General features: G+C 41.3%; 1 protein-coding gene across 2 annotated transcripts in view; it reads left to right on the top strand.

Annotated features, from left to right (window-relative positions):
- The window catches only part of LOC124722059 (dymeclin), a 163,913-nt gene that overhangs the window by 32,283 nt on the left and 104,730 nt on the right, over window positions 1-26,900 (top strand). For both annotated transcript variants that reach the window (XM_047247255.1, XM_047247254.1), the window contains exon 2: window positions 17,257-17,403. In XM_047247255.1, the coding sequence (XP_047103211.1) occupies window positions 17,257-17,403 (147 nt within the window). The remainder of the gene's footprint in view (window positions 1-17,256; window positions 17,404-26,900) is intronic.

Raw genomic sequence — 26,900 nt, 5'->3', positions numbered from 1 at the left:
ACAGAACAGCAAGTAAACACTGACTGTTTTGAAGCCCAAAGTAAAAAATATCTTCTTAATGCATGCTGATGTAGGCTCACTCATGTTACAGATACTTCATGCTTTGGTAAAATAGACATTCGTCATGAGGTTATCGTGATCACTTGTATTTCATTTGCATGTGTACACTGCATATTTTGACAGTGTTTTCCATCAATTTATTGAACACAACAGTTAATGTTAATCAATCATCAACAATATATTATTTCAAGTGACAGTGCTCACATAGTTTACCAATTCCACACCAGTTGAAACATACTGGTTCTGAGTTAAAGATGATTTGAAGTGCATTTTCATCCAGAAATGAAATTTCTTGATTGTTGTTTGATAAAGGGTGGGAAAGGTAAACATTTGAGGTCATAAGATCAGAATAATGAAAGTGTGAAGTATGACTTCCCAAACAACCTCCTGGATATTTTTGTTTTTGAAGTCAGCAGTGTGTGTTATTGTGTGGTAGCAAAATGAGATGCAGTTTTGTTCGTCGTTTTTCCTACACTGTGACCGAAAGGTGCCTCAGTTGTCAGAAACAAATATCAGCTGTGATGGATACACTTCTGGGGAGGAGTTCCTAGTACACAACACCCTTTTCCAGCCACCAGAAACAAAATATGGTCACACTGACCTTTGTTCAGTATAAGTCTCTTGTTATGGCTCAGCTATTAATTTCCTCTACAGCAGTTAACATAAAGTCATAACTCACCACCAGTAACAATAATGCATAGGAATGCTCAATGTACAAACGGATTGTGTTCAACCATTAAAAACTTGGTTTCAGATAAATCACAGTTTGAACAGAGTTTGAAAGACTTTTTGATAGGCAACTCCTACTCTATAGATGAATATCTTAACAGTGACTGTTAGACCAACTTAAATAAAAATGTCTGTTAGATTTCAGTTTTGACAGTACTTGGTCACAACAGTCAAAATTGGGTATTTTGTGTATGATAAATTTATTAAAAGTGCATAACTATATTTCATTCTGAGAGTGTATTTGTGCTGTAAATATTAGCTGTTCCACTTCTCTGCAATGTATTTACATATTTTGACAATCTCCTGACAAATGACCAGGGTAGTGAGTATTATACTGAAGTGTTTTATGTTTTTCATTTTAGATTTTCTGACTTGTTCCACACACACGAGAATCGTCTCTCTTTTTTCCGTCATGTGGAATGAAAACTTAATGTAATCTAACCTCATCTCATCTCATCTCAAGCAAAAATGCAGTAATAATTGCTGCTTTGATTTTTGTTGCTCTGTTGTACTCCTATACCTAACTTCTGAAACTTGTCTATTGAATGCAGATGTCACACAATGCTTAAATGGTTGCAGTTTGACACATACAGTTTATCAAATATGTCTGATAATGAGACTTAGTGAATGTGTAAAATCATTCATTCGAGAATGAACTTCTGTGAAACAAGAAAATCCTTTTCTGACCTGTTTTGCACAAAGATATTCACCCGCATACAATACAAAGGTTCAGAGCTCCCCCTGCTGCCTTCACCCCTCTACTATATCCAAAACGAATAATATGTTACACATGGTAGATCTTTTTCCACTTGTGAGTCTATTTTACAACTCTTGAACAACATTCATAAGTTCCAAGCATGCAAAATCCAATACGTAACTGCAAGAGAGTGCTAGTACTTCAAATACAAAAATGACAGTTGATAAATACACTCATAGCCACACATTCATCCAGCGGACAGATGGCAGGTAGCGTATGGCAGCCGACAGCCACTGCAGGGCAAGGAAACTCTTGAGCATAAACTGTTCTGGTTTTGATACAGCCACGAGCTGCTTAGCAGAATAGTTTCTGGAAGTTTTTGCTATTATAGATGGGTAAGAAAATCATGCAAATTATCTTTGAGGTTCTGTTAGATTGATAACTTTAGCAGTCAACAAAAAGGTGATTCAGAAATATAGTATGTGTAGTGTACTCGAACTCAAGACTTTATATCTATCTTGCACAATGCTTACTACTAGACCAAGAGCAGATACAACACTGTATCACTTCGTGAAGACTTACAGCACTCCCTCCATGCACTTCCATGTCCTAAAGTGTTGCCCGATTGTGCATATGACTGCATATTTTGAGAGGTGGCTGGTTATATTGGCCACATTAAGTGAGTGACTCTGACTTACAAGGAGAACATGGCAAGTGACATAACCCAATTTCCTAGAAACTTCACTCCATGGAAGAGGGGTCAAAATAAGTGAACACATCTCAATGTATCTGTATTCTTAGAAAATGATGGTCAACGTTTTAGAGGTATTTCAGGTGGCTTTTAGCAAGTAAGCTGTCCAGCTGTAGTGGTGGCACAGTGGCTAGTGTCACTGATTTGCATTTTCTCACCCCGTGTTAGTAACTGTATTATTATTTTTGTTTTTCATTTATCTTTGCTTGCCTGTAGGAGATCACTGTACAAATGTTTTATAGTGCATATTGAAATAACATTGTACTTATTCATGTACTAATTGTATGTCTGGTGAATGAATATTTTGAAAGATCAGAAAATTATTTTAAATTGTTTTCGGTGAAATTCCTGTAGTGTATCTTGATTCACAACGAATTGCAAGTGCCAGTTCTTGGTAAATTGATCCATTATGCATGGTTTTCTATTAAATTATTGCCAGTGCATGATATCTTCAGTACCACTGACAATGTTTCCTTCCCAAGTAAGAGTCGTAGGAAGACATGTCACTCGGCAAACCTGCCTTTGCACAATGTTTGTGGTGCTGGGAATTTGTATGTTTCAAATGTTTCTATGATTGGTATCATCCAAGGGAATCCACCAAACCTACCTGAAGAATAAATACAAGAATAAAATATAAGAATATGAGAATTTATTAAGATTGTAACTGAGGCCTTGAAGGATGTGGGTACTGCAATGTTTGCGTATGTCTGGTTACAATTAACCATTAATGTGTGATCATTTGGAGATACATTGAGTCAAAAGTTGAATGGAGGTTAGTGGCTTGAAGGGCAGACGAAATTGAGTGCCAAGGCAAGAGCCAAGGGAAAAAACCTCTGTGATAGTTGGGTCAGGTTGTAAGAGCAGTAGCAGTTTTCTTGCTGCCTACAACAGGTCATGCAAGGATAGGCTTTGTTAGTAGTAGGTATCATGACGTTGTGGAGAGATGTTACTTGGCGGCTGCAGCTGAGTACCAGTGTTGGCTTCTCGCTCAGCATCAGCAAACCTGTAACGAGTTGGGTTCATCATCATTTAGTGTCTGACATGTCATATATTGGATTCATAGTGTACGGTAGTGTTGTCGGTTTGTTTGTGCATTAGTGTGTGAGCTTGTCGGCTTCCCTGCTGTAGCCTGTTGGTTGGCCGTGATAGCAGCTGGCATATCCAATCAACAGTGTTGCTGATGTGCAGGGGCTTGCCAATGTTGTTGCTCACGAGTGTATGTTAGCTCGCCATAGGTGGTTATGCAATAGCTAGCAATGTCTTTAGCCACTTGTGCTTCCACCTATAATTGTGATCATAGTTTCCCAGAGTAAGGATGAAAGGGTTGTTAGAATGTCTCGAGTTCCCGCATAATCGTGTGGTGAGTTTTTTGAATACTTCCTTGAGGGTTTCAAGGCGAAATTCATTGTGAAGATCCACAGTGCAGGTGTAGAGTGAAGTGTTGCTAATTATGCATAGCACTTAGTTCTGCATGATCTGCAGGCGGTGCAGTTATGTAGGGGCTTCGTATCGCCAGATGGGAGCTATGTACATCATCAGATGTCTCATCAGTGTCATGCATATGGACCTTGACACCCTCCTGTTTAGTGTACTTCTGCTGTTGAGCGTTGGGTAGAGTTGTTTGAGCCTCATGTGCCCTCTGTTGGTAACATATTCTCTGTGGTCCCCCATGTAAGTTTCCGGTCCAGCCAGACACTGAGGTATCTGACTCTCTCTCGGAAGCATATTGGGTGTGCATGTATTGTTACCTGTCTACAGTGTTGATGTCTGCGCAGTAGGTTCGGTCTGCATGTGAACAGGACAGCTTTGCACTTGTTGATGTTAATTTCTAATATGCCATCATTCCAACCAAGGCTCTGCAGTTCTGAGTGCCATCTGTAATCGTGAATTTATGTATGACGGTTTCCAGGCTTGCGCAAGGACGGCTGTTTCATTCATGTAGATGGCTAATGTTGTGTTTTGTGTTGCTGGAAAGTCATTAATTTAGAGGTTGAACAAGATGGGCCCCAGAATGCTTCACTGGGGTACTCCAGCTTGGATAGATACCCCATTGTGTTGATTGTTTGCCCTGCATGTCAGTGCTGAAAAATCAGTTTGTGAGATATGAGTGTATGAGACATAAAAGTCCATTGGGGAAACCAGCATCACTTAGTTGTGCCAAAAGACGGTCGAAAGCTTTTTCGATGTCCAGGAATACGGCCCCTGTGGCTTTGTTTGTGTTGTAGCCGTGTGTTATATGTTGGATTGCATGGAGGGATTGTGTTGTTGAGTGGTGGTTCCTAAAGCTGACTTGTTCTGATCATAGGGTGTCATTGGTGATGCAGTGTCTAGTGATGTGTTTTAGTATTACCTTCGCAACAATCTTGCTGAACAAGCACATCAGACTGATGGTTCAGTAATTTTGTAGGATGAAGTGGTCTTTCCCTGGCTTCTACGGCTCTGTCCGTGAAATCATGGGGGACATGGTTTTGAATACCATTGGGACCAGAGGCTTTCCTAGTACTGGTGTGTTTGATAGCCCAAGTAATTTCATTTCTACTAGTGTGTCTGATTTCGTCATGCATGGGCTGAGCTACAAGTTGTGTAACCTCCTAGTTCATTTCAAGTGTGAATACTAGGTCTGAAGGAGCCAGATTCAGCATGAAGGACACTGCAAGTGTTGTTGCCTTAACCTCTGCTACCTCGTCATGGAGTATTAGGGCCATCTGGTCCTTGTAGAGTAGAAACATAATGTTTCTCCCTGATGAAGTGCCTGGCTAGCTTCCACCCATCAGGACGTGGTATTAAACCATGCGAGTTTCTGCTCCGATTGCTTGTTTCTAAATGTTTGTATTTCCTCTTGTATTACATCCTGGAGGATGTTCTCATGCGGTTTATAGAACCAGTGCCTGGTATGCTGCCAGTATCTCCTGAGGTGGTTCCTCATTGAGATAAGGCCCAGGATTTCTTGGGGGGCAGGGCTGTTGAGTGGTGTTGTGGTGTTGTATGTGGAATGGCATCAGATATTGCACCTTGGACAGCAGTAGTAAGAGGCTCCACTGCCTCATCAGTTTGTTGCATGTTGTTAATTTTGTGATTGTTTGGAATACGGCTGAACAGGGTCCAATTCACGCACTTGTAGTTCAGTATTCTGCATGGTTCTGTGTCCTGCAGTGTTTCTTCCATGTGCAGTATTACAGGCATGTGGTCGAATCCAAATCATTTTCAACTGTAAGGTTAAGTGTGCATGTGATGCTCTTGATGAGGGCTATGCCTGAGTTGGGCCTGTGCAGGCACATACATGGGGATGTGCAGCCCAAGTATAATGTAGTTTTGGCCTGGTGTATGTTCGTATAGGTTTTTGCCATTGGAGGCATGTATTCGTGAATTCCAGTTGGGGTGTTTTGCGTTTAAATCTCCAGCGACGATTACCTAGAGCACTATGTTGAGAACTGTACTGATATCCCATGTTACTATGTTTTTGGAAGATTGTCTAGTGATACCAGTGCAGTGTTAGCTCTTTGAACTTGACCCTGACAACCGTAGTCTCTAGTCGCACAAGCGCAGGGAGCTCAATGTTTGTGTGTTCTATGTCTTTGTGTGCCATGATGGTTGTGCTGCCCCCTTCCTGCCGTCCACTCGGTTGGTACGATAGATGCAATAATCTGGGATGTTTAGCTGTTTGTGAGGCATAAGTAGTGTTTCATTCACAAGGGCGATTTGGATACCCTTTCGCTCCATGAACACAACCATTTTGGTTCTTTTGTTTACAATCCCATTGGCATTCCAAAACAGGATCTATGAGTTTGTGTTGGTGTTTGCATTTTGGGGCTGTTGCAGCGTGTTATCCATGTATTGGTGTAAACACTGGTATGATAATAGTTTGCATGTTGGTCCAGTTGAGCAAGGCCGACGAACTGTGTAAAGAGTTGTGAAACACACCCCCATAATCTTCATGGCTACTTCGGTGGTTGTGAGTGCATGGAATAATGTCTCCATTATTCTTTGGAATGTTGACTTAATGTTGGGAGTGTCAGCCTATGGGTTATTGTTTGTGTTGGCAGATGCTAGTACTTTTGTTGGTGTCTGGTGTGGTCTGGCTTGTGAGTTAGCTGTTTGTGGAGTAGTTGTGGGTGCCTGTGTGGTCTCTGTGTTGAGTGGATGTTTTGTATGGGTCGTTGGATTGATTTCAGAGTTATGTATGTATGTGTATATAGGTGTCCTGTTGTCTGTGTACTTGTGGTGGTGTGATCATGTCTCCCTTTTCTGGTTGTTTCTCCTCTTCTGCCTTCTCTGGTGTTGTGGCTGTCCCTGTGTAGGTGCATTTTCTGTAACTTGTGGTGGGCTGCAATATATTGTCTCGGAGGGGAGGGGGTGGTAGGGTAGGGTAGTGGCGTTATTTGTGTCTTGTTGTGTAATCAATGCGGGTGTGGTGTTGGGTGTTAGATGTCTTGTCTATGTGTCTCTTGCTGTGGGTGCGCAGCTCTGAGTTTTCTCACCCTTCCCTGCGCTGCTGGGATGCCAGCTACCACTCCAGCAAAGAATATGCCACTTCTCACTGGCTGCGGGGGCAGTTTTGGAGCTACAGTGGCGATAGTTTTTACATGTTTAGCTATTTTGTGCCTCAGAGCCTCCTTATAGGCAATGCACTCCCTGCAGTTGGGAGGATGCGCCTCACCACAGTTGGCGCATTTGCGTGATGCTGTATGGAGGAGTTTGCAATGTTGGGTTGTGTGACCACCAACCCATTTGTGGCAGCAGGGAGCGAGACTGCATCGAATACCTGTATATGTAAAGTGCTGGCAGTTGCAGCGTTGTTGGGGGGTGCACGGCATGTTATACACCTCTGCATGTACGACATGTAAAGAAATAATTTCATCTTTAGCTGGTTGCGTGATTTGTCCACGTCGACCATCTCAACCATGTAGTTGTGCAATGGTCTCTCTGTGCCAGATTCAGTCATTTGATTTACATGATTGCGTTCCCAGCGTAGCGCAGTAAGTTCGTCGTGTATTGTTTTGGTTGGGCTTAAAGCGTTTACCCCGTCGTTGATCACTTATTGCTGTCTTTATTAAGGCGGCTCTGTACGTGAATTATTCTGAAAATAACACACACAAACACACACACACACACACACACACACACACACACACACACGTTCATTTTTTGAGTCCTTTTCCTCTGAGCAAAGCTTCTGGGAAATTGGATTAAGGCACTTGTCGTGTTCTCCTCACTAGTATCTGCAGCAGCTGGCCGGTGGCCGGGTTTTGCATCTAAGACTCTACATTTAGCAAGTAGCAGAGAGAAGAGAATTAAAGTTCAGTAAGAAGAAATAAACTTTGTTTACCAATGAAAATGTAATTCTTTCAGAAACAGCAAAGTATTTGGCTGATCATGCGAACAGATTGGATGTTGTATTGAAAAGAGGTTGGAAAGTGAATATCAGTGAAAGTAAAATGAAGGTAATGGAATATATGATTAAATTAAATCAGATGATGCTGAGAACATTGGATTAGGAAATCGGACACTAAAAGTAGTTGAGGAGTTTGCTATTTTGGCAACAAACGATGGCCAAAGACTTGAGGATATAAAATACAGACTGGCAATAGCAAGAAAAGCATTTCTGGAAAAGAGAAATTTGTTAACATCAAATATAATTTTAAGTCTTAGAAAACTTTTCTCAAGGTATTTGTATGGGTTGTGATCTTGTACAGAAATGAAACACGAATGATAGCAGGTCAAACAAGAAGAGATTAGACAAGTTTGAAATGTTGAAAATTAGATGGGTAGATCGAATAACAAATGAGGTTGTGCTGAATAGAATTAGGGGGAAAAAAAATTCATGATACAATTAGAATAAAAGAAGAGAGTGGTTGATAGGATGCATCCTAAGGCATTGAAGGCTCATCAGTTTGGTAAAGGAAGGAAGTGTGGGACTAAAAATTGTACAGGGAGGTTAAGTTTTGAATACAGTAAGCAAGTTGTTATGGATTTAGGTTGCAGGACTTGAGCAGAGATATAGATGCCTGCACAGAGTAGAATAGCATGGAGAGGTGCATCAAACCTCTCTTCAAGCTGAAAACAAAATGAATTAAAGAAGTTAACACCACAATAGCAGCCACAGGGTGACCATGATGAACTGGGAACATAATAATTTCTCAGCCCTTAGCTATGACACACCATTTACTGTAGGATGTCACTTGGTTTTTACCCAACTTGTGTGCATGAATAATACAAATAGAGTTTTCATTTGAACATGTGGACCTTAGTTATACTACAGAGAAGCAGCTGTAGTCCTGTCCACAAGATTACCTGGTCACTGTAGGTGAAGAGACAGCAGCAGTGTGAACTCTGAAAGCTTTAAATGTATTGTCTGCTCAGGTAAATTATTTTCTGTATGTACGTGACTGTGTGTTCATCATATACCTTGGCATGTATTCCAGGAGGACTAGGTACAAAGAATGCTGCAAGCATGACAAAGGTTCTGCCATGTTTTGTAATGTTTTAAATTCATGAGAATGATTTCTTTTGGCTTAGGTGATAGATATCTGGAACTAAGAATGCTTTATCAAGCTGCAGGTTAATAATTTTTTTCCTGTTACACAATACCCTGACTTATTTAGCAATTACAGATTGATAATTAGTTCCTAGAAACAGCCTCGTTGTTGCATCATCCACCTTATTTATGAGATCTGTCAGCCCTGTCTATATTCTCTTTCCTAAACTGAAAATGCACCTCAGTGGTTCAAGATTTGACTCAATGCAAGAGATCCCAAAGAATGTGTCGAACAGACTCAAGACAGTTTCTAAAGATGATTTCTAAGGCCATGAAACTGAAAAGTTGTGATTAGCAGTATTAATTTCGTTTGGATCCTATATAGAATAAATAAACTGTGAAGAATTATATTGAATTTTTTGTTTCTCTATTTTGATTGCTTATTGATCACACCAACTATGTTGATCAATGACGCAGAAATGTGGCAATTAGATTATCTAAACAGTCTCTGGGAGATAAGAAGTATAGGTGTGGTAGCACAGTAGTTAATACACTGGGTTCACATATGGGAGCAGCAGGATTCAGATCACTGCCCAGCCATCCAGATTTAAAATTTCTGTTCTTTGCCAAAATAACTAGCAGTGGATGTCCGTGTGGTTCCTCTGGAAAGACCATGACCAAATTCCTGCACCATTCTTGTTCAGTCTGATCATATGGTATGTCTGTCTATAATGACACTGTGGTCGGTGGGACATTACATCCAAATCGTCAGGGAAAGAGCAAAAAATTATTCCCTTTTTGCTGAAGTTGTTCTGACTGAAAACAGTCCTGTTCTTGTATTACTTGTTCCTCTCTATACAGCTAAGGAAGACAGAAAAATGAAACTACAGTAAATAGCGTGTAGCACAAAATCTCCATGCAGTTTAATTTTTAACATTTTTTGAATTAAGGTTCACTAGAAACTTTATTTATGTATGCACGAGTATTTTCTCGTATGAGAAAATTACAGTTAGAATGCTAAGAACAGTCCTCAATAAAAGTTAGGAATTTATGTTTTTGGAAAACCCAACTTTAAGATCAACTTTACTTTTGTGAGTGTATTAACTTCTGTTATTATTATTATATAATTGTATTGCCTTAGGACCACTTAAGTCATTCATTTGCTGGTCATCTTCTTTCATAAGGGCATGTTTCATTCCTTCTGAATTGCCTGATATCTTTTCATTCTCTCTGATCTTTTCCACCTTTCCTCGCCTGTAAATACCCAGTCCACTGTGTGTCATTTGTTTATTTTTGGTTTAAATCTTAAGTCCTTGATTTTCAGTTTTTGAAATTTTCTGTTTTGTTTTGAACGTAATCCAGGCTTCTACATCTACATTCATACGTACATTCTCCGCAAGCCACCATATTGTACATGGCAGAGGGTATCTTGTACCACTACTAGTCAGTTCCTTCCTTGTTCTATCTGCAAATGAAATGGAGTGAGGGAAACAACGATTACCTATATGCGTCTGTACAAACCCTAATTTCTCCTCTCTCTTCTTTGTGGTGCTTACACAAAATGTAAATTAGTGGTGGTAGATTCGTTCTGCACTCAGTTTCAAACGACTGTTCTCTAAATTTTCTCAGTAGTGTGCCATGAAAAGAATGTCATCTTCCTTCCAGGGATTCCCATTTGAGTTTATGACGCTTTTCTGTAAAACTTACATGTTGATATAATCTACCAATAAAAAATCTAGCAGCCTGCCTCTGAATTGCTTCGATGTCTTCCCTTAATCCGACCTGGCTGGAATCCCAAAATCTCCTGCAGTACTCAAGAATGGGTCACACTAGTATTCTGTACATGGTCTTCTTTGTAGATGACTCACATTTTCCTAAAATTTTTGCAATAAACCAAAGTTGACAATTCGCCTTCCCTACTACCATCCTTACATGGTGATTCCGACATCACGCCAACATATTCAAACTACGTACCTGTATCAAGCAGTATGCAACTAGTGCTGTATTCAAATATTACAGGATTGATTTTCCTACTCATCTGCATTAATTTTCATTTTTCTACATTTAGAATAAGCTGTCATTCACAACACCAACTAGAAATTTTGTCTAAGTCATCGTGTATTCTCCTACATTCACCCAATGATAACACCTTCCTGTACACCACAGCATCCTCAGCAAACAACTGTAAATTGCTACTCACCTTGTCTGTCAGATCATTAATGTGTATAGAGAATAAGAGCTGTCATATTACACTTCTCGTGGGCACACCTGACTGTTTTCTTGTCTCTGATGAACACTCACCATCAAGGACAATATTCTGGGTTCTATTACTTAAGAAGTCTTCAAACCACTCACATATCTGGGAACCTATTCCATATGCTCATACCTTTTTAATGGTCTGCAGTAGGGCACCATGTCAAAAGCTTTCCAGAAATGTAGGAATAAGGAATCTACCAGTTGCCCTCCATCCATGGTTTGCAGGGTATCATGTGAGAAAAGGGCAAGTTGATTTTAACATGAATGATGCTTTCTAAATTCATGCTGATGTGTAGACAAAAGCTTTTCCATGTCAAGGAAATTTATTATATTCAAACAGAGAATATGTTCAAGGATTTTCCAGCAAAGCTATGTTAAGGATACTGGACTGTAATTTTGTGGCTCCATTCTTTTATCCTCCTTTTGTATGAGAGTTGCTTGAGCTTTCTGTGAATCCCTTGGGACTTTGTGCTAGGTGAGAGATTCTCGATAAATTCCTGCTAAGTAAGGGGCAAATGAGTACTCTCTGTATAACCAAATTGGAATTTCATCTGGGCATGGCGACTTGTTTTCAGCTGCTTTAGTTGCTTCTCTGCACCAGGGTTGCCTGTTACTATGGTCTCCATATGGGATGCTGTACGGTGGTCAAATGATGGTACGTTTGTACAATCCTTCTGCATTATTGACTTCTTAAATGTGAGATTTAAAACTTCTGCTTTCCTTATGCTGTCTTCTATTACTGCAAAAGACTGGTCAGTGAGTGACTGGATAGAAGCCTTTGAATCACTTACTGATTTTACATAGGATCAGAATTTTCTCAGGTTCTTGGCAAGATCTGATGATGCTAAGGTATGATGGTAGTAGTTTTCATATGCTTTAGCATTGGCCTGTTATCATCTGTGCATTCTTTTTTTAACCAAGAGTGCAACAGTCTCTGCTTCCTCAACAATTTCTGAATTTTGTTGTTAAACCATAGTGAGTCTTTCCCATCCTTAATACACATACTTGGCACATACTTCTCCATTTAAACTTTGCCCATACTGGCTTAGTTCTAATTCTTCCATACCGTCTCCAGTTTCTTTGATCTATCCTACTTGTTTGAGATTCCCAAGTTTCTCCATAATTCGTCTTGTTGATCTGTTTTCTGGTGTCTTCATGATGTGACCAAAGAAGAAAATCCTGTATCTGTAATTGGCTCCATATCACTCTACACCACTTTAGGACTGTTGACGATTTTTAAAAAATATCGAGAATCTGACGCATTGATATTTTAAAATATCGTTATCAGTTCTCGATATATTGAAGGACAGGGGGGGGGGGGCGGGGGGGGGGGGGGGAGTAGTATCGCTACATCAACGGATAAATATCGACGTACCAGCCAGTAAAAATATTGGCTGCACATTATAAGTATACCACTGGTTTTAGAGCTGTATATTTAAATATTGATTTATATTTAAAAACAAAGATGATGTGACTTACCATACGAAAGCGCTGGCAGGTCGATAGAAACACAAACAGACACATACATACACACAAAATTCAAGCTTTCGCAACAAACTGTTGCCTCATCAGGAAAGAGGGAGGGAGAGGGAAAGACGAAAGGAAGTGGGTTATAAGGGAGAGGGTAAGGAGTCATTCCAATCCCGGGAGCGGAAAGACTTACCTTAGGGGGAAAAAAGGACGGGTATACACTCGCACACACACACATATCCATCCACACATATACAGACACAAGCAGACAAATTTAAAGACAAAGAGTTTGGGCAGAGATGTCAGTCGAGGCGGAAGTGCAGAGGCAAAGATGATGTTGAATGACAGGTGAGGTATGAGTGGCGGCAACTTGAAATTAGCGGAGATTGAGGCCTGGTGGATAACGGGAAGAGAGGATATATTGAAGAGCAAGTTCCCATCTCCGGAGTTCGGATAGGTTGGTGTTGGTGGGAACTATCCAGATAACCCGGATGGTGTAACACTGTGCCAAGATGTGCTGGCCGTGCACCAAGGCATGTTTAGCCACAGGGTGATCCTCATTACCAACAAACACTGTCTGCCTGTGTCCATTCATGCGAATGGACAGTTTGTTGCTGGTCATTCCCACATAGAATGCATCACAGTGTAGGCAGGTCAGTTGGTAAATCACATGGGTGCTTTCACATGTGACTCTGCCTTTGATCGTGTACACCTTCCGGGTTACAGGACTGGAGTAGGTGGTGGTAGGAGGGTGCATGGGACAGGTTTTACACCGGAGGCGGTTACAAGGATAGGAGCCAGAGGGTAGGGAAGGTGGTTTGGGGATTTCATAGGGATGAACTAACAGGTTACGAAGGTTAGGTGGACGGCGGAAAGACACTCTTGGTGGAGTGGGGAGGATTTCATGAAGGATGGATCTCATTTCAGGGCAGGATTTGAGGAAGTCGTATCCCTGCTGGAGAGTCACATTCAGAGTCTGGTCCAGTCCCGGAAAGTATCCTGTCACAAGTGGGGCACTTTTGTGGTTCTTCTGTGGGGGATTCTGGGTTTGAGGGGATGAGGAAGTGGCTCTGGTTATTTGCTTCTGTACCAGGGCGGGAGGGTAGTTGCGGGATGCGAAAGCTGTTGTCAGGTTGTTGGTGTAATGGTTCAGGGATTCCGGACTGGAGCAGATTCGTTTGCCACGAAGACCTAGACTGTAGGGAAGGGACCGTTTGATGTGGAATGGGTGGCAGCTGTCATAATGGAGGTACTGTTGCTTGTTGGTGGGTTTGATGTGGACGGACGTGTGAAGCTGACCATTGGACAGGTGGAGGTCCTCCGTCGCAGTGGGACCCACCTCCTCTTCCTCAAAATCACCCTCTCCAAACCTTCCAGGAATTTCTGACTTCCAGCCTTGCATCTCAATCCTTCTTAAAAAAACCTTAATCCTACTCGCAACATCACAACTGCTGAAGCCCAGGCTATCCGTGATCTGAAGGCTGACCGATCCATTGTCATTCTTCCGGCGGACAAGGGTTCCACGACCGTGGTACTTGATCGTCGGGAGTATGTGGCTGAGGGACTGCGTCAGCTTTCAGACAACACCACATACAAAGTTTGCCAAGGTAACCCCATTCCCGATGTCCAGGCGGAGCTTCAAGGAATCCTCAGAACCTTAGGCCCCCTGCAAAACCTTTCACCTGACTCCATCAACCTCCTGACCCCACCGACACCCCGCACCCCTACCTTCTACCTTCTTCCTAAAATCCACAAACCCAGTCATCCCGGCCACCCCATTGTAACTGGTTACCAAGCCCCCACAGAACGTATCTCTGCCTACGTAGATCAACACCTTCAACCCATTACATGCAGTCTCCCATCCTTCATCAAAGACACCAACCACTTTCTCGAACGCCTGGAATCCTTACCCAATGTGTTACCCCCGGACACCATCCTTGTCACCATTGATGCCACTTCCTTATACACAAATATTCCGCACGTCCAGGGCCCCGCTGTGATGGAGCATTTCCTTTCACGCCGATCACCTGCCACCCTACCTAAAACCTCTTTCCTCATCACCTTAGCCAGCTTCATCCTGACCCACAACTTCTTCACTTTTGAAGGCCAGACATACCAACAATTAAAGGGAACAGCCATGGGTACCAGGATGGCCCCCTCGTACGCCAACCTATTCATGGGTCGCTTAGAGGAAGCCTTCTTGGTTACCCAGGCCTGCCAACCCAAAGTTTGGTACAGATTTATTGATGACATCTTCATGATCTGGACTCCAGAATTTCCTCTCCAACCTCAACTTCTTTGGTTCCATCAGATTGACCTGGCCCTACTCCAAATCCCATGCCACTTTCCTTGACGTTGACCTCCACCTGTCCAATGGCCAGCTTCACACGTCCGTCCACATCAAACCCACCAACAAGCAACAGTACCTCCATTATGACAGCTGCCACCCATTCCACATCAAACGGTCCCTTCCCTACAGCCTAGGTCTTCGTGGCAAACGAATCTGCTCCAGTCCGGAATCCCTGAACCATTACACCAACAACCTGACAACAGCTTTCGCATCCCGCAACTACCCTCCCGCCCTGGTACAGAAGCAAATAACCAGAGCCACTTCCTCATCCCCTCAAACCCAGAATCCCCCACAGAAGAACCACAAAAGTGCCCCACTTGTGACAGGATACTTTCCGGGACTGGACCAGACTCTGAATGTGACTCTCCAGCAGGGATACGACTTCCTCAAATCCTGCCCTGAAATGAGATCCATCCTTCATGAAATCCTCCCCACTCCACCAAGAGTGTCTTACCGCCGTCCACCTAACCTTCGTAACCTGTTAGTTCATCCCTATGAAATCCCCAAACCACCTTCCCTACCCTCTGGCTCCTATCCTTGTAACCGCCTCCGGTGTAAAACCTGTCCCATGCACCCTCCTACCACCACCTACTCCAGTCCTGTAACCCGGAAGGTGTACACGATCAAAGGCAGAGTCACATGTGAAAGCACCCATGTGATTTACCAACTGACCTGCCTACACTGTGATGCATTCTATGTGGGAATGACCAGCAACAAACTGTCCATTCGCATGAATGGACACAGGCAGACAGTGTTTGTTGGTAATGAGAATCACCCTGTGGCTAAACATGCCTTGGTGCACGGCCAGCACATCTTGGCACAGTGTTACACCGCCCGGGTTATCTGGATACTTCCCACCAACACCAACCTATCCGAACTCCGGAGATGGGAACTTGCTCTTCAATATATCCTCTCTTCCCGTTACCCACCAGGCCTCAGTCTCCGCTAATTTCAAGTTGCCGCCACTCATACCTCACCTGTCATTCAACATCATCTTTGCCTCTGCACTTCCGCCTCGACTGACATCTCTGCCCAAACTCTTTGTCTTTAAATATGTCTGCTTGTGTCTGTATATGTGTGGATGGATATGTGTGTGTGTGCGCGAGTGTATACCCATCCTTTTTTCTCCCTAAGGTAAGTCTTTCCGCTCCCGGGATTGGAATGACTCCTTACCCTCTCCCTTAAAACCCACTTCCTTTCGTCTTTCCCTCTCCTTCCCTCTTTCCTGATGAGGCAACAGTTTGTTGCGAAAGCTTGAATTTTGTATGTATGTATGTGTCTGTCTGTGTTTCTATCAACCTGCCAGTGCTTTCGTATGGTAAGTCACATCATCTTTGTTTTTAAATATATTTTTCCCACGTGGAATGTTTCCCTCTATTATATTAAATATTGATTTATTATTATATGCTCCATACATTAACAAGCTAGCAGCGATTTATTATTATATGCTCCGTACATCAACAAGCTAGCAGCCTGCGTATCCCCCTTAGAGCAAGAATTGAAAGGAAAACTATGAACGTTCACACTTGAGGTGATAATCACGTTGCAAACAATGGTAACTGCATGTAAGTGGCTCAATAAAAGGTGTCTGATGGGGTCCGTTATTCAGTTTCATCACATATCGGATTTGTCCGGAACACTTCATTTCGACTTCCCTGTTCTTCTTTTTTTTTTCCTACCAGCTCCAGCGACCTAGCACTAGCAGGTGTAGTGCAAAATTGCGTGGTGAAGCTAAACATTGCAGTTGAGGTTGGAAGCGCTGAGCGCTAACTACATCAACATTTCCCCTCATATGTCTCTGTCTGCCACAGAGACCAAACATGTCATTTAGATATTGTTCATCACTTACAGCAACTGTTTTGAAAGAATGCTGATATGAAGAAATAGCACACTAATTGTGGTAAAAATTGTTTTTTAACACAACTGGTGTGCTATTTCTTCACATCAAAAATCTTGTTATTCCATTCACACCACCAGCGCAATTGGATTTCTTGTTTTGTGCCACCTGTACTTGTTTCACACAGTCAAAGAGAAAGTCTGGAAATGATAAAAGCTCAAAAATAAGTAAAACTCCTTCACACAGTGAAAGTAAAATTATGTTCTACTCTAGTTTCAAAAGAACAAGTTCAAACATTTACCAAAAATTGTGAAAAAATGTATTATAAAATGAAAATATTCACTCTAGATATTGTCAATTTGATACCGATATATCGGGGGAAAAGCTATTGCCAATATACATAGATATTTTTGGAAAAAATATCACTATATCAATATTTTATTGGCAGCCCTACACCACTTCATTTGGCACTGTTCTCCATTGTCTTCCTTTTCTGCCTGGTTATTTATTTTGTGGTTCTGAGAGAGAGAGAGAGAGCTCTAAAAATATTTAATTTTTGTATTTCATTAGTTTTTAATATGTTCTGTGTTGAACTAAGCTGTTTCAGAATATGTATTTGTTTCAATTACAGCTTCAAAAACCAAGTACTAGATGAGAGAATACAACCATTATGTAAGCAACTAATTATAAACAATCCACGCTCTGGCAATGTAGGTTCCTTGCTCCACGTGTTCCTGAGCCGATCAAGTGAGCTCCTGGCATCTACACAGACTGAAAAGTAAGTAGATAATGACATGTATAAAAAAATCTTATAACTGATCTTTACTACTATTTGTCAATAAGAAAAACTATATTCTGTGATGTAATTTGTCACAGTGGTGCATAGTAAAAGGGAAAATTGTAAAGCATGAAATCTAAACATTTGAACATGGGTGCATATGAGGAGAGGTATTAATGTAAGTCAGTGCAGTTTTTGTGTTTGATTTGTTGTTGTTGTTGGTGGTGGTGGTGGTGTTTTTCAGTCCGGAGACTGGTTTGATGCAGCTCTCGACAGTAGTCAAATCTGTGCAAGCTACGTCATCTCTGAAAAACTGCCGCAATCTCTGTCCATTTAAACCTGCTTACTGTGTTCATTCCTAGTTCTCCCTAGTTACAATTCTTAGCCCTCACACTTGCCTCCATTATCAATACCAAGGCTACAGTCTATTGTGCTCACATAGGTCACATTTCGGTGGCGCCAGTTGAGTCTTTCAGTAGGTCGGGTTTCACTAGGCATGGCCTGCACATCAATAGGTATGGAAAGGGGAGGCTGGCAAAGCTTATAGGTGACAGTGTAGTGAGTGGTGGTGGGATTACTCATGGAAAAATTCCTGTAGTAGTTGGTGTTAGAGCTGCACATTTTTTAGATTGAAGTCATCTGAAGGTATACTTGCTTAAACTCGCATTCGAGAGGACGACTGTTCAATCCCGCATCCGGCCATCCTGATTTAGGTTTTCCATGATTTCCCTAAATCGCTCCAGGCCAATGCCGGGATGGTTCCTTTCAAAGGGCACGGCCGACTTCCTTCCCCGTCCTTCCCTACTCCGATGAGACCGATGACCTCGCTGTCTGGTCTCCTTCCCCGAAACAACCAACCTATACTTGCGTAAAGGAAGTCTCTCTAATTAAGGGATCACCTTCAGAGGATGCCATGTTTCCAAGTAGAGAAGGAATTAGCATATTTCATCAAAATATAAGAGGTATTAGAGAGAAAGTTAATGAACTGCTTATAGACGTTGACTCTGAAATTATTGGTATATCGGAGCACCGCTTAAATAATTTGACAATTCAGAGGCTTCCTTTACCAGGATACAGATTAGCTGGCTGTTTTTCAAGGACTTCCTTGCAGAGTGGGGTAGTGGCCATGTTTGTAAAAAAGCAGTATTCCATTTGAGTCCATAGGCGTATCACAACACTGCACTGAACAGATATTTGAATGTTGTGCAGGTGCAGTTGAATTTACTGAAACTAAACTTCTAATTGTTGTTGTTTATAGGCCCCCTAACTGTGACTTAAGAGCATTTCTGCTCAAGATAGAGGCTTCTTGATTCACATTGTAGGAAGTACCAGAAATTAGTTAAATGTGGTGACTTCAATACAAATTTTGTATATGATGGTGCAAGAAACAGGATGTTGTTAGATCTCCTAAATTCATATGATCTGATGCAGACTGTGTTTTTTCCAGCTAGGGTGCAGGAGAACAATAGCACAGTCATAGACAATATTTTTATTCATTCTTCATTACTAGATGGGCATTCTGTTAGTAAAAGGGTGAATGGCGTTTCAGATCATGATGCACAAATTTTAACACTAAGTGGCTTTTGTACTCAAAAAAAGTCATATAATTACAAACTATGTAGGAAAGTTAATCCAACAGCAATAGACAGTTTTTTAAATCTCGCCAAGGAACAAAAGTGGCAGGATGTTTATAGCGCTGATAACATAAATGATAAATGTAATGCTTTCCTTAACACATTTCTCATGTTCTTTGAGAGTTGCTTACCATTAGAAGGTTCTAAACAGGGAACTGGCAGTTAAAGACAGCCTGGGTGGTTGACAAGTGGCATAAGGATATCATGTAGAACAAAGCGGCAATTATATCAAAATGTAAGAAGTAGTCACAATCAAGCCACAGTAGCCCATTACAGACAGTACTGTAAGATGCTTAAAAATGTTGTTAGGAAGGCAAAGAGTATGTGGTACACAAATAAAATAGCTAATTCAAAGGATAAATTAGAACCATATGGTCAGTTGTGAAGGAAGTGTCTGGTCAGCACCACAAGGTTGACAATATAGTGTCAGTTGTAGTAAAAATATTTCTGTTACTGATAAATCAGATATAACATCATTTTCTTGAGCATTTCCTGGTGAATTAAATAAAAATTTAGTCTCTCCAGGGAGTCATGTAACTCCTTTCTGAGATTGATGTCTGAAATACTCCTCTGTGATACAGACAAGGGGGAGATTGAGTAAATAATTAAATCACTGAACACTAAGGACTCTCATGGATATGATGGAGTGCGTAGCAGAATATTAAAGTACTGTGCTGCACACGTTAGCCCTGTACTTAGCCATATTTGTAATTTCCCCTTAGGAATGGTTGTCAGTTTCCTGAATGTTTAAAGTACTCAGTAGTAAAGCTGCGTTATAAAAAGGGAGAAAGGGATAATATAGACAAATTTAGATCTGATTCTATGCCATCAGTGTTTGCTAAAGTTATTGAAAAGGCTGTGTATGTAATGATAATTGATCATTTAATATCACACAATTTGCTATCAAATGTATATTTTGGCTTTAGAAGTTGTTTAACAACTGAAAATGCTATATTCTCTTTTCTGTATGAGGTACTGGATGGGTTAAACAAAAGATTTTGAGCACTAGGCATATTTTTTGATTTAACTAAGGTGTTTGATTGTGTTGATTACAAAATATTTCTCCAGAAGTTGAACCATTACGGAATACAGGGAGTAGCTCACAATTGGTTCACCTCTCACTTTACCAACAGACAGCAAAACGTCATTATTCACAGTGTTGAGAATGGTTGTGATGTGGGGTCTGAGTGGCGTATGGTCAAGTGGGAGGTGCCCCAGGGATCAGTGTTGGGGCCACTCCTGTTCCTTATTTATATAAATGATATGCCCTCTAGTATTACGAGTGACTCTAAAATACTTCTGTTTGCTGATGACACTAGCTAGGTGGTAAAGGATGTTGTGTGTAACATTGGCTCGGTTTCAAATTGTGCAGTTCATGACATAAGGTCATGTGTTGTAGGAAATAAACTAACCCTAAATCACAGTAAGACTCAGTTTTTACAGTTTCTAACGCACAATTCAACAAAACCTGATGTCTTAATTCCACAGAATGGACATATGTTAATGAACTGAACAGTTCAAATTTCTAGGTGTTCAGATATATAGTAAACTGTCATGGAAAGCCTACTTTCAGGATTTTGTTCAAAGACTTAATGCTACCATTTTTACTGTTCGAACAGTATCTGAAGTAAGTGATTATTTGACACAAAAATTAGTGGTTGGTTGTTTCGGGGAAGGAGACCAGACAGCGAGGTCATTGGTCTCATCGGATTAGGGAAGGAAGTCGGCCATGCCCTTTGAAAGGAACCATCCCGGCATTTGCCTGGAGCGATTTAGGGAAATCACGGAAAACCTAAATCAGGATGGCCGGACGCGGGATTGAACCGTCGTCCTCCCGAATGCGAGTCCAGTGTCTAACCACTGCGCCATCTCGCTTGGTCAAAAATTAGTGTACTTTCCTTATTTTCATTCACTTATGTCATATGGTATTATATTTTGGTGTAACTGTTCCCATTCTAAAAGGATATTTTTGGCTCAGAATCAGGTGGTTCGGGCAATAAGTGGTGTAAGTTCACGAACCTCTTGTCGACCCCTGTTCGCGAGTCTGGGTGTTTTGACACTAGCTTATTGTTTACTGTCATTTCTTGTTAATGATATCAGCTTATTGCCAAGAATAAGCTGCTTTCACTCAGTTAATACTTGGCCGAAATCAAACCTGCATTTGGGTTGGACTTCCTTAACTCTTGTGCAGAAAAGTGTGCAGTATACTGCTGCATCAGTTTTCAATAAGCTACCACAAGAATTCAAAAATCTTAGCAGTAATCCATGCGCTTTCAAATCGAAACTGAAGAGTTTCCTCATGGGTCACTCCTTCTGTTCTGTTGAGGAATTCCTTGAAGCTGATTCTTGTTGTATTGTTGATTGCATTTACTTGAACTTATGGCTTGACTTTTTTGGGTTCATAAACATTTTATTTTTATCTGTTATTACTTTTAAGTTGTAATTTGGTGTACTGACATATTCCATGACCTTGGAGATTTGCTCCTCAATTTGGTCCTATGGAACTTGAGGTGTAAATAAATAAATAAATAAATAAAATCGAGACAAAAACCTTCAGAAAAGACTTCCTGACACACAGATTCGTATTAGTTGTTAACAAATTCCTTATTTTTCAGGGATGATTTTCTTGCTATAGCATCTGCATATTGTAACATATCTACTTCGTCCATCATCAGTTATGTTGCTGCCGAAATAGCATAACTCATCTACCACTTTTTAGTGTCTCATTTCCTAATCCAGTTCCCTCAGTATCACATGATTTAGTTGAACTTCAGTCCATTACCCTAGTCTTATTTTTGTTGTTGGTCCTCCTGTAATCTTTCTTCAAGACACCATCCATTTCATTCAACTGCTCTTGCAAGTCCTTTGCCATGTCTGGCAGAATTGCAGTGTCACTGGCAAATCTCAGAGCTTTTACACTGAAGCGCCAAAGAAAATGGTATAGGCATGCATATTCAAATACAGAGATATATAAACAGGCAGAATACGTTGCTGTAGTCAGCAACGCCTATATAAGACAGCAAGTGTCTGGTGCAGTTGCTAGATCAGTTACTGCTGCTACAATGAGAGTTTATCAAGATTTAAGTGAGTTTGAATGTAGTGTTATAGTTGGCGCACAAGCGATGGGATGTAGAACCTCCAAGATAGCGATGAAGTGGGGATTTTCCTGTACGATCATTTCACGAGTGTACCGTGAATATCAGGAATCTGGTAAAACGTCAAACCTCCGACATTGCTGCGGCCGGAGAAATATCCTGCAAGAACGAGACCAATAAGAACTGCAGAGAATCATTCAGTGTGACAGAAGTGCAACCCTTCCACAAATCGCTGCAGATTTCAATACTGGGCCATTAACAAGTGACAGTGTGCAAACCATTCAATAAAACGTCATCAGTATGGTCTTTCGGAACTGTAGGCCCACTCACGTACCCTTAATGACTGCACAACACGAAGCTGTATGGACCTGTCAACACCGACATTGGGCTGTTGATGACTGGAAACACTTTCCCTGGTCAGATGAGTCTCATTTCAAATTATATCGAACGGATGGATGTGTACGAGTATGGAGACCACCACATGAATCCATGGACCCTGCATGTCGACAGGGGAGTGTTCAAGCTGGTGGAGGCTCTGTAATGGTGTGGGGTGTTTGCAGTTGGAGTGATTGCGACCCTTGATACGTCTAGATAAGACACTGACAGATGACATGTACGTAAGCATCCTGTCTGATAACCTGCATCCATTCACATCCATTGTGGATTCTGATGGACTCGGGTATTCCAGCAGAACAATGCGACATCCTACACATCCAAAATTGCTAAAGTGTGTCTCCAGGAACACTCTTCTGAGTTTAAACACTTCCGCTGACTGCCAAACACTCCAGATATGAACATTATTGAGGATATCGGGATGTCTTGCAATGTGCTATTCAGAAGAGATCTCCACCTCCTGGTATTCATATGAATTTATGGACAGCCCTGCAGGATTCATGATGTCAGTTCCCTCCAGCACTACTTTAGCCATCAGTCAAGTCCATGCCACGTCGTGCTGCGGCACTTCTGCGTGCTCGCGGGGGCCCTATGTGATATTAGGCAGGTGTACCACTTTCTATAGCTCTTCAGTGTATTTCTTCTCCCTGAATCATAATTCCTTTATGAAATTTCTCATTGTTTGCCTGTACTATTTGTTCGGTACAAATTGAATAACACAAGGACTTGGCTACAACCATGTATCATTCTCTTCTCGATTACTGCTTGTCTCAGTCTGGTTTCTTCACAAAGTTGTAAATAACGTTTGGCTCCCTGTATTTTATCATTGCTGGAACCAAAATTTCAAAGTGTGTAGTCCAGTCAGCATAGTACAAAGCTTTGACTGAACCTACAAATGCTTTCTTCAACCTGTCCTCTAAGATAAGGCATAGGGTCAGTATTGCCTCATGTATTCCTAAATTTCTGCAGAACCCAAACTGATCCCCCTCGATATCAGCTTACGTCAGTTTTTCTTTAACTATTGTATACATAGTCCACAGATCCGTGCAGTCATGATATTACTGAATGTGGAACATGCCAAGATTTTTGTTGCATATATTTTGATATACGTTTTTATTTATTCCTTGCTGTTACAACGGACTGTGATTCTGAGATAGGTAGTTATATTCTATACTTAAATATACAGGATTAGTCACAAGTACCTCCAGGGCTTTAGAAGATGACTGTGAAAAACCCAGGGCCTACAAGATAGACAGAAAAGGACCCATCAGTGGCTAGAGCAGGGTCGCACAAGGTGCATGCACCGGTGCATCGCACAGTGCAGAGTGCAGAAGACGGCTGCGCTATGTTGACGACAGTGCAGACCCCCCCACTCCTCAGCTTCGCACAACAGCACTGCCTCTCACTTCCTTAGCTTGTGTTGCTCGCGCCGCCTGTCTCGACCTGTTTCTAAGCTTTTTCCCTGTTGTCTTCGTCATTGCCAATTACTAATGTACACTAGGTGGAGAGCTTTGTTTGGCGTACCGGTACAAAAGAGATTTATATAATAACTGTAATGGTAACAATTTTAAATTTGGTTTCAACACAAATGTATCTTCCTATGTGCTCTTTATTTTATTTGCAGTTATGCTACTAAGATCTGGAACAAGAGATTGGCTGACAGCAATTCTGAGAGAATTTTTTAAATTACAATTAGAAATACTCGCACGCAATCTAGTTTTTGTACAAGACAAAACAGAAAAAAACCTTTCACATACACAAGTGGAACCAAACATAGAAATAATCTTCGCTGCTTCTCTGTGTAACTTGGGAAATTCTTCCTTCGGCAAATTCTGGTAGAATTGGAGCAAACCTTTTGTATTGTAAAACACATCCTTTCAGTGAACATCGCTTTGCAAATCAATTAGTTCGAAATGTAAATCTGAAGACGCACTTTCAATATCCATCAAAAAAGGTTTCACAGAAACATCAAGAATTGGTTGCAGGTAGGTAATTTCCTGAAACAACAACAAAGCCAATGTTAATAAATGAAAGTAATGTAAGCCGTTGTTTCGAAGTACTAAAATGCGATAGATTTTAATAAACATGTAATGTGTACTATTGGTTTTAATGTAATGTTACACTTGCATATGTAACGCAATCTCCTTTATTTAGCTGTATGTCATATACTGGCACATTACCTGGAATCGGTCATTAAACGCATTTTCATGGGATTGTAGCACCTCGACGTATTTTTCAAAGCGCGCTCCTTCATGCACAGATGCTGTCAAACAAAAACATAGTACCGTTTTGATTAGAGCGGTTATAAAAATCAGGCTGTTTTAATAAAGGTACAATTTATATCTCGCTTACCTAGTTCAGGGAGGTATTGTGTATTTTTCTCTGAAAGGTTGTTTTTGAGGAGCTTCAGTTTATACTGGAAAGCGTTTATTTTGCTGATCATATCATTGATGAGATTGTTTTCTTTTTGGAGTTTCAGACTTAAATCATTTAGGAGAGCCATAACATCTGCTAAAAATCCTAAATCAGCTACCCATTCAGGGTCATGAAAAAGTGGCTCCGGACGTCCTTTGCTCTCCAAAAATTGAGCCACAGTGTGGCGTAGTCGAAAAATTCGGGAAATCACTTTCCCTTCGCTCATCCAGCGCACCTCAGTGTGGTAGGGAATATCTGGATACTCCTCTTCAAAGGAAATCAAAAATTTTTTGAATTGACAATGAGTGAGTCCATGAGAACGAATGTAGTTCACGATATGCACCACTACCTTCATCACATCTTGAAGACCGATAACTTTCGCACAAAGAGCCTCTTGGTGTGCAAAACAATGGAAGGAAGGTAAATTCGGCATGTTAAGTTTTTTCCGCAGTAGGCCAATAAACTCTTTTGCTTTACCGCACATTGCTGGTGCCCCGTCTGTGGTTACGGAAAACAGCTTTTCCCAAGCTGCCATTTCAACAGCTGCTAAAATATCCGCCCCTGTAACAGTGTCCTTCAACGAAATAGTATCCAGGAGCTCTTCCGTTACATGTAGGTCATCGTCCACGCCACGCAAAAATATCGCTAACTGAGCTGGTCGTTAATATCCGTGGACTCATCAAGTGCGATGGAGTATGCTAGGAAGTTTTCAATTTTGGCTGCCAGTTGTTCATGCAAATTCTCAGCAATGTTGTTGGTTCTCCGATGTATTGTTATTCTGGAAAGTGGTATTCTGCTGTACGCGGGAGCTAATGTGGGATTCATTGTCTCTACTACGTCCAACATAATGTTTTTTATTAATGGCCCGTCCATAAATGGCCTCCCAGCTCTTGCTAAATGCAGAGCAACGTTGTAACTAGCTTTGAGAGTCATTTCGCAACACCCCTCATCTTCTTCACCCTAAAGTAGAGAAAAAAAGATATGTTAGAAATAATTTATGCGAAAACGAAAACTAAGGAATCTAAGCAAATGTTATTTCGTTTCACATGGCCTTTAACCAAAATATACATGCTAAAGTACTTGCAACAAACCTCGTTTGTAGATACAGAATTCTCTTCTGCAAGAGTTTGCAACTTCCGTAATTCTTCCTCTCTGGCATCCCCTGCTATATCACTATACTTTTCTGAATGCAGTTTGCTGTAGTGCCTTTCAATAGACGATTTTCTGACATACATAATTAGTGTACCGCAGATTACACATTTGGCTTTATTGTCACAACGCACAAAAAAGTAGGAGAGTTTCCATTTCGGTTTAAATTGACTTTCGGCAATTTTCCCTTTTTTTTTTTTGGAGCAGATGATTCCATTATTCTGGTAATTGTCTTGCACTTACGTATTCCAATGTTGACTAAGCCGTCTGGCAGCGCATTCGGCAGCGCACAGCGTCGGCCTCACCTAGCAAGCCGAGTTGAGGCGAAGTATGCCGAGTTGAACCTATGCACTGTGCAGGCACTCGCTGCACCTCGCTTTGCACACGTGCTGTTTTCCGTGTTTGTGCGGCCCTGGGCTAGAGCAGCTCTCCAAGATTTCAATGCGCATTACAACTGCTTGTGTGGGCATTGTTTGTGAAGTGGCAAACATCAAAATGAGCAGAAAAGCACATGGAATTCATTTAAGTCTTTTTTGCTGGTTCTGCTGCTCCCCGGGAAGGCCCAACAGCAGCTGCCCACTTAGGAACAATGTTCGTTGGCTCCCATATCTGCACGTGTAAACTAATTTCTCATGACAATGCAGAGTGGATGACTTGTCTAAAAGTTCCCACACACCTGTCTCCTAGTTGCCCTATCTGCATGTATGCCATGGTGGATAATTTGAATCGTAACTTGGAGCGATGCTATATCCACTGATGTGTGTGTCATATTTCTTTGTGTCTTGCAGTTTTCTCCCAGATGTCTTCTGAA

The sequence above is a fragment of the Schistocerca piceifrons genome, chromosome X (assembly GCF_021461385.2).
Source record: "Schistocerca piceifrons isolate TAMUIC-IGC-003096 chromosome X, iqSchPice1.1, whole genome shotgun sequence".
NCBI classification, from domain to species: domain Eukaryota; kingdom Metazoa; phylum Arthropoda; class Insecta; order Orthoptera; family Acrididae; genus Schistocerca; species Schistocerca piceifrons.
Note: the sequence above shows the minus strand (reverse complement) of the source record. Positions and strands in the feature narration are given on the sequence as shown.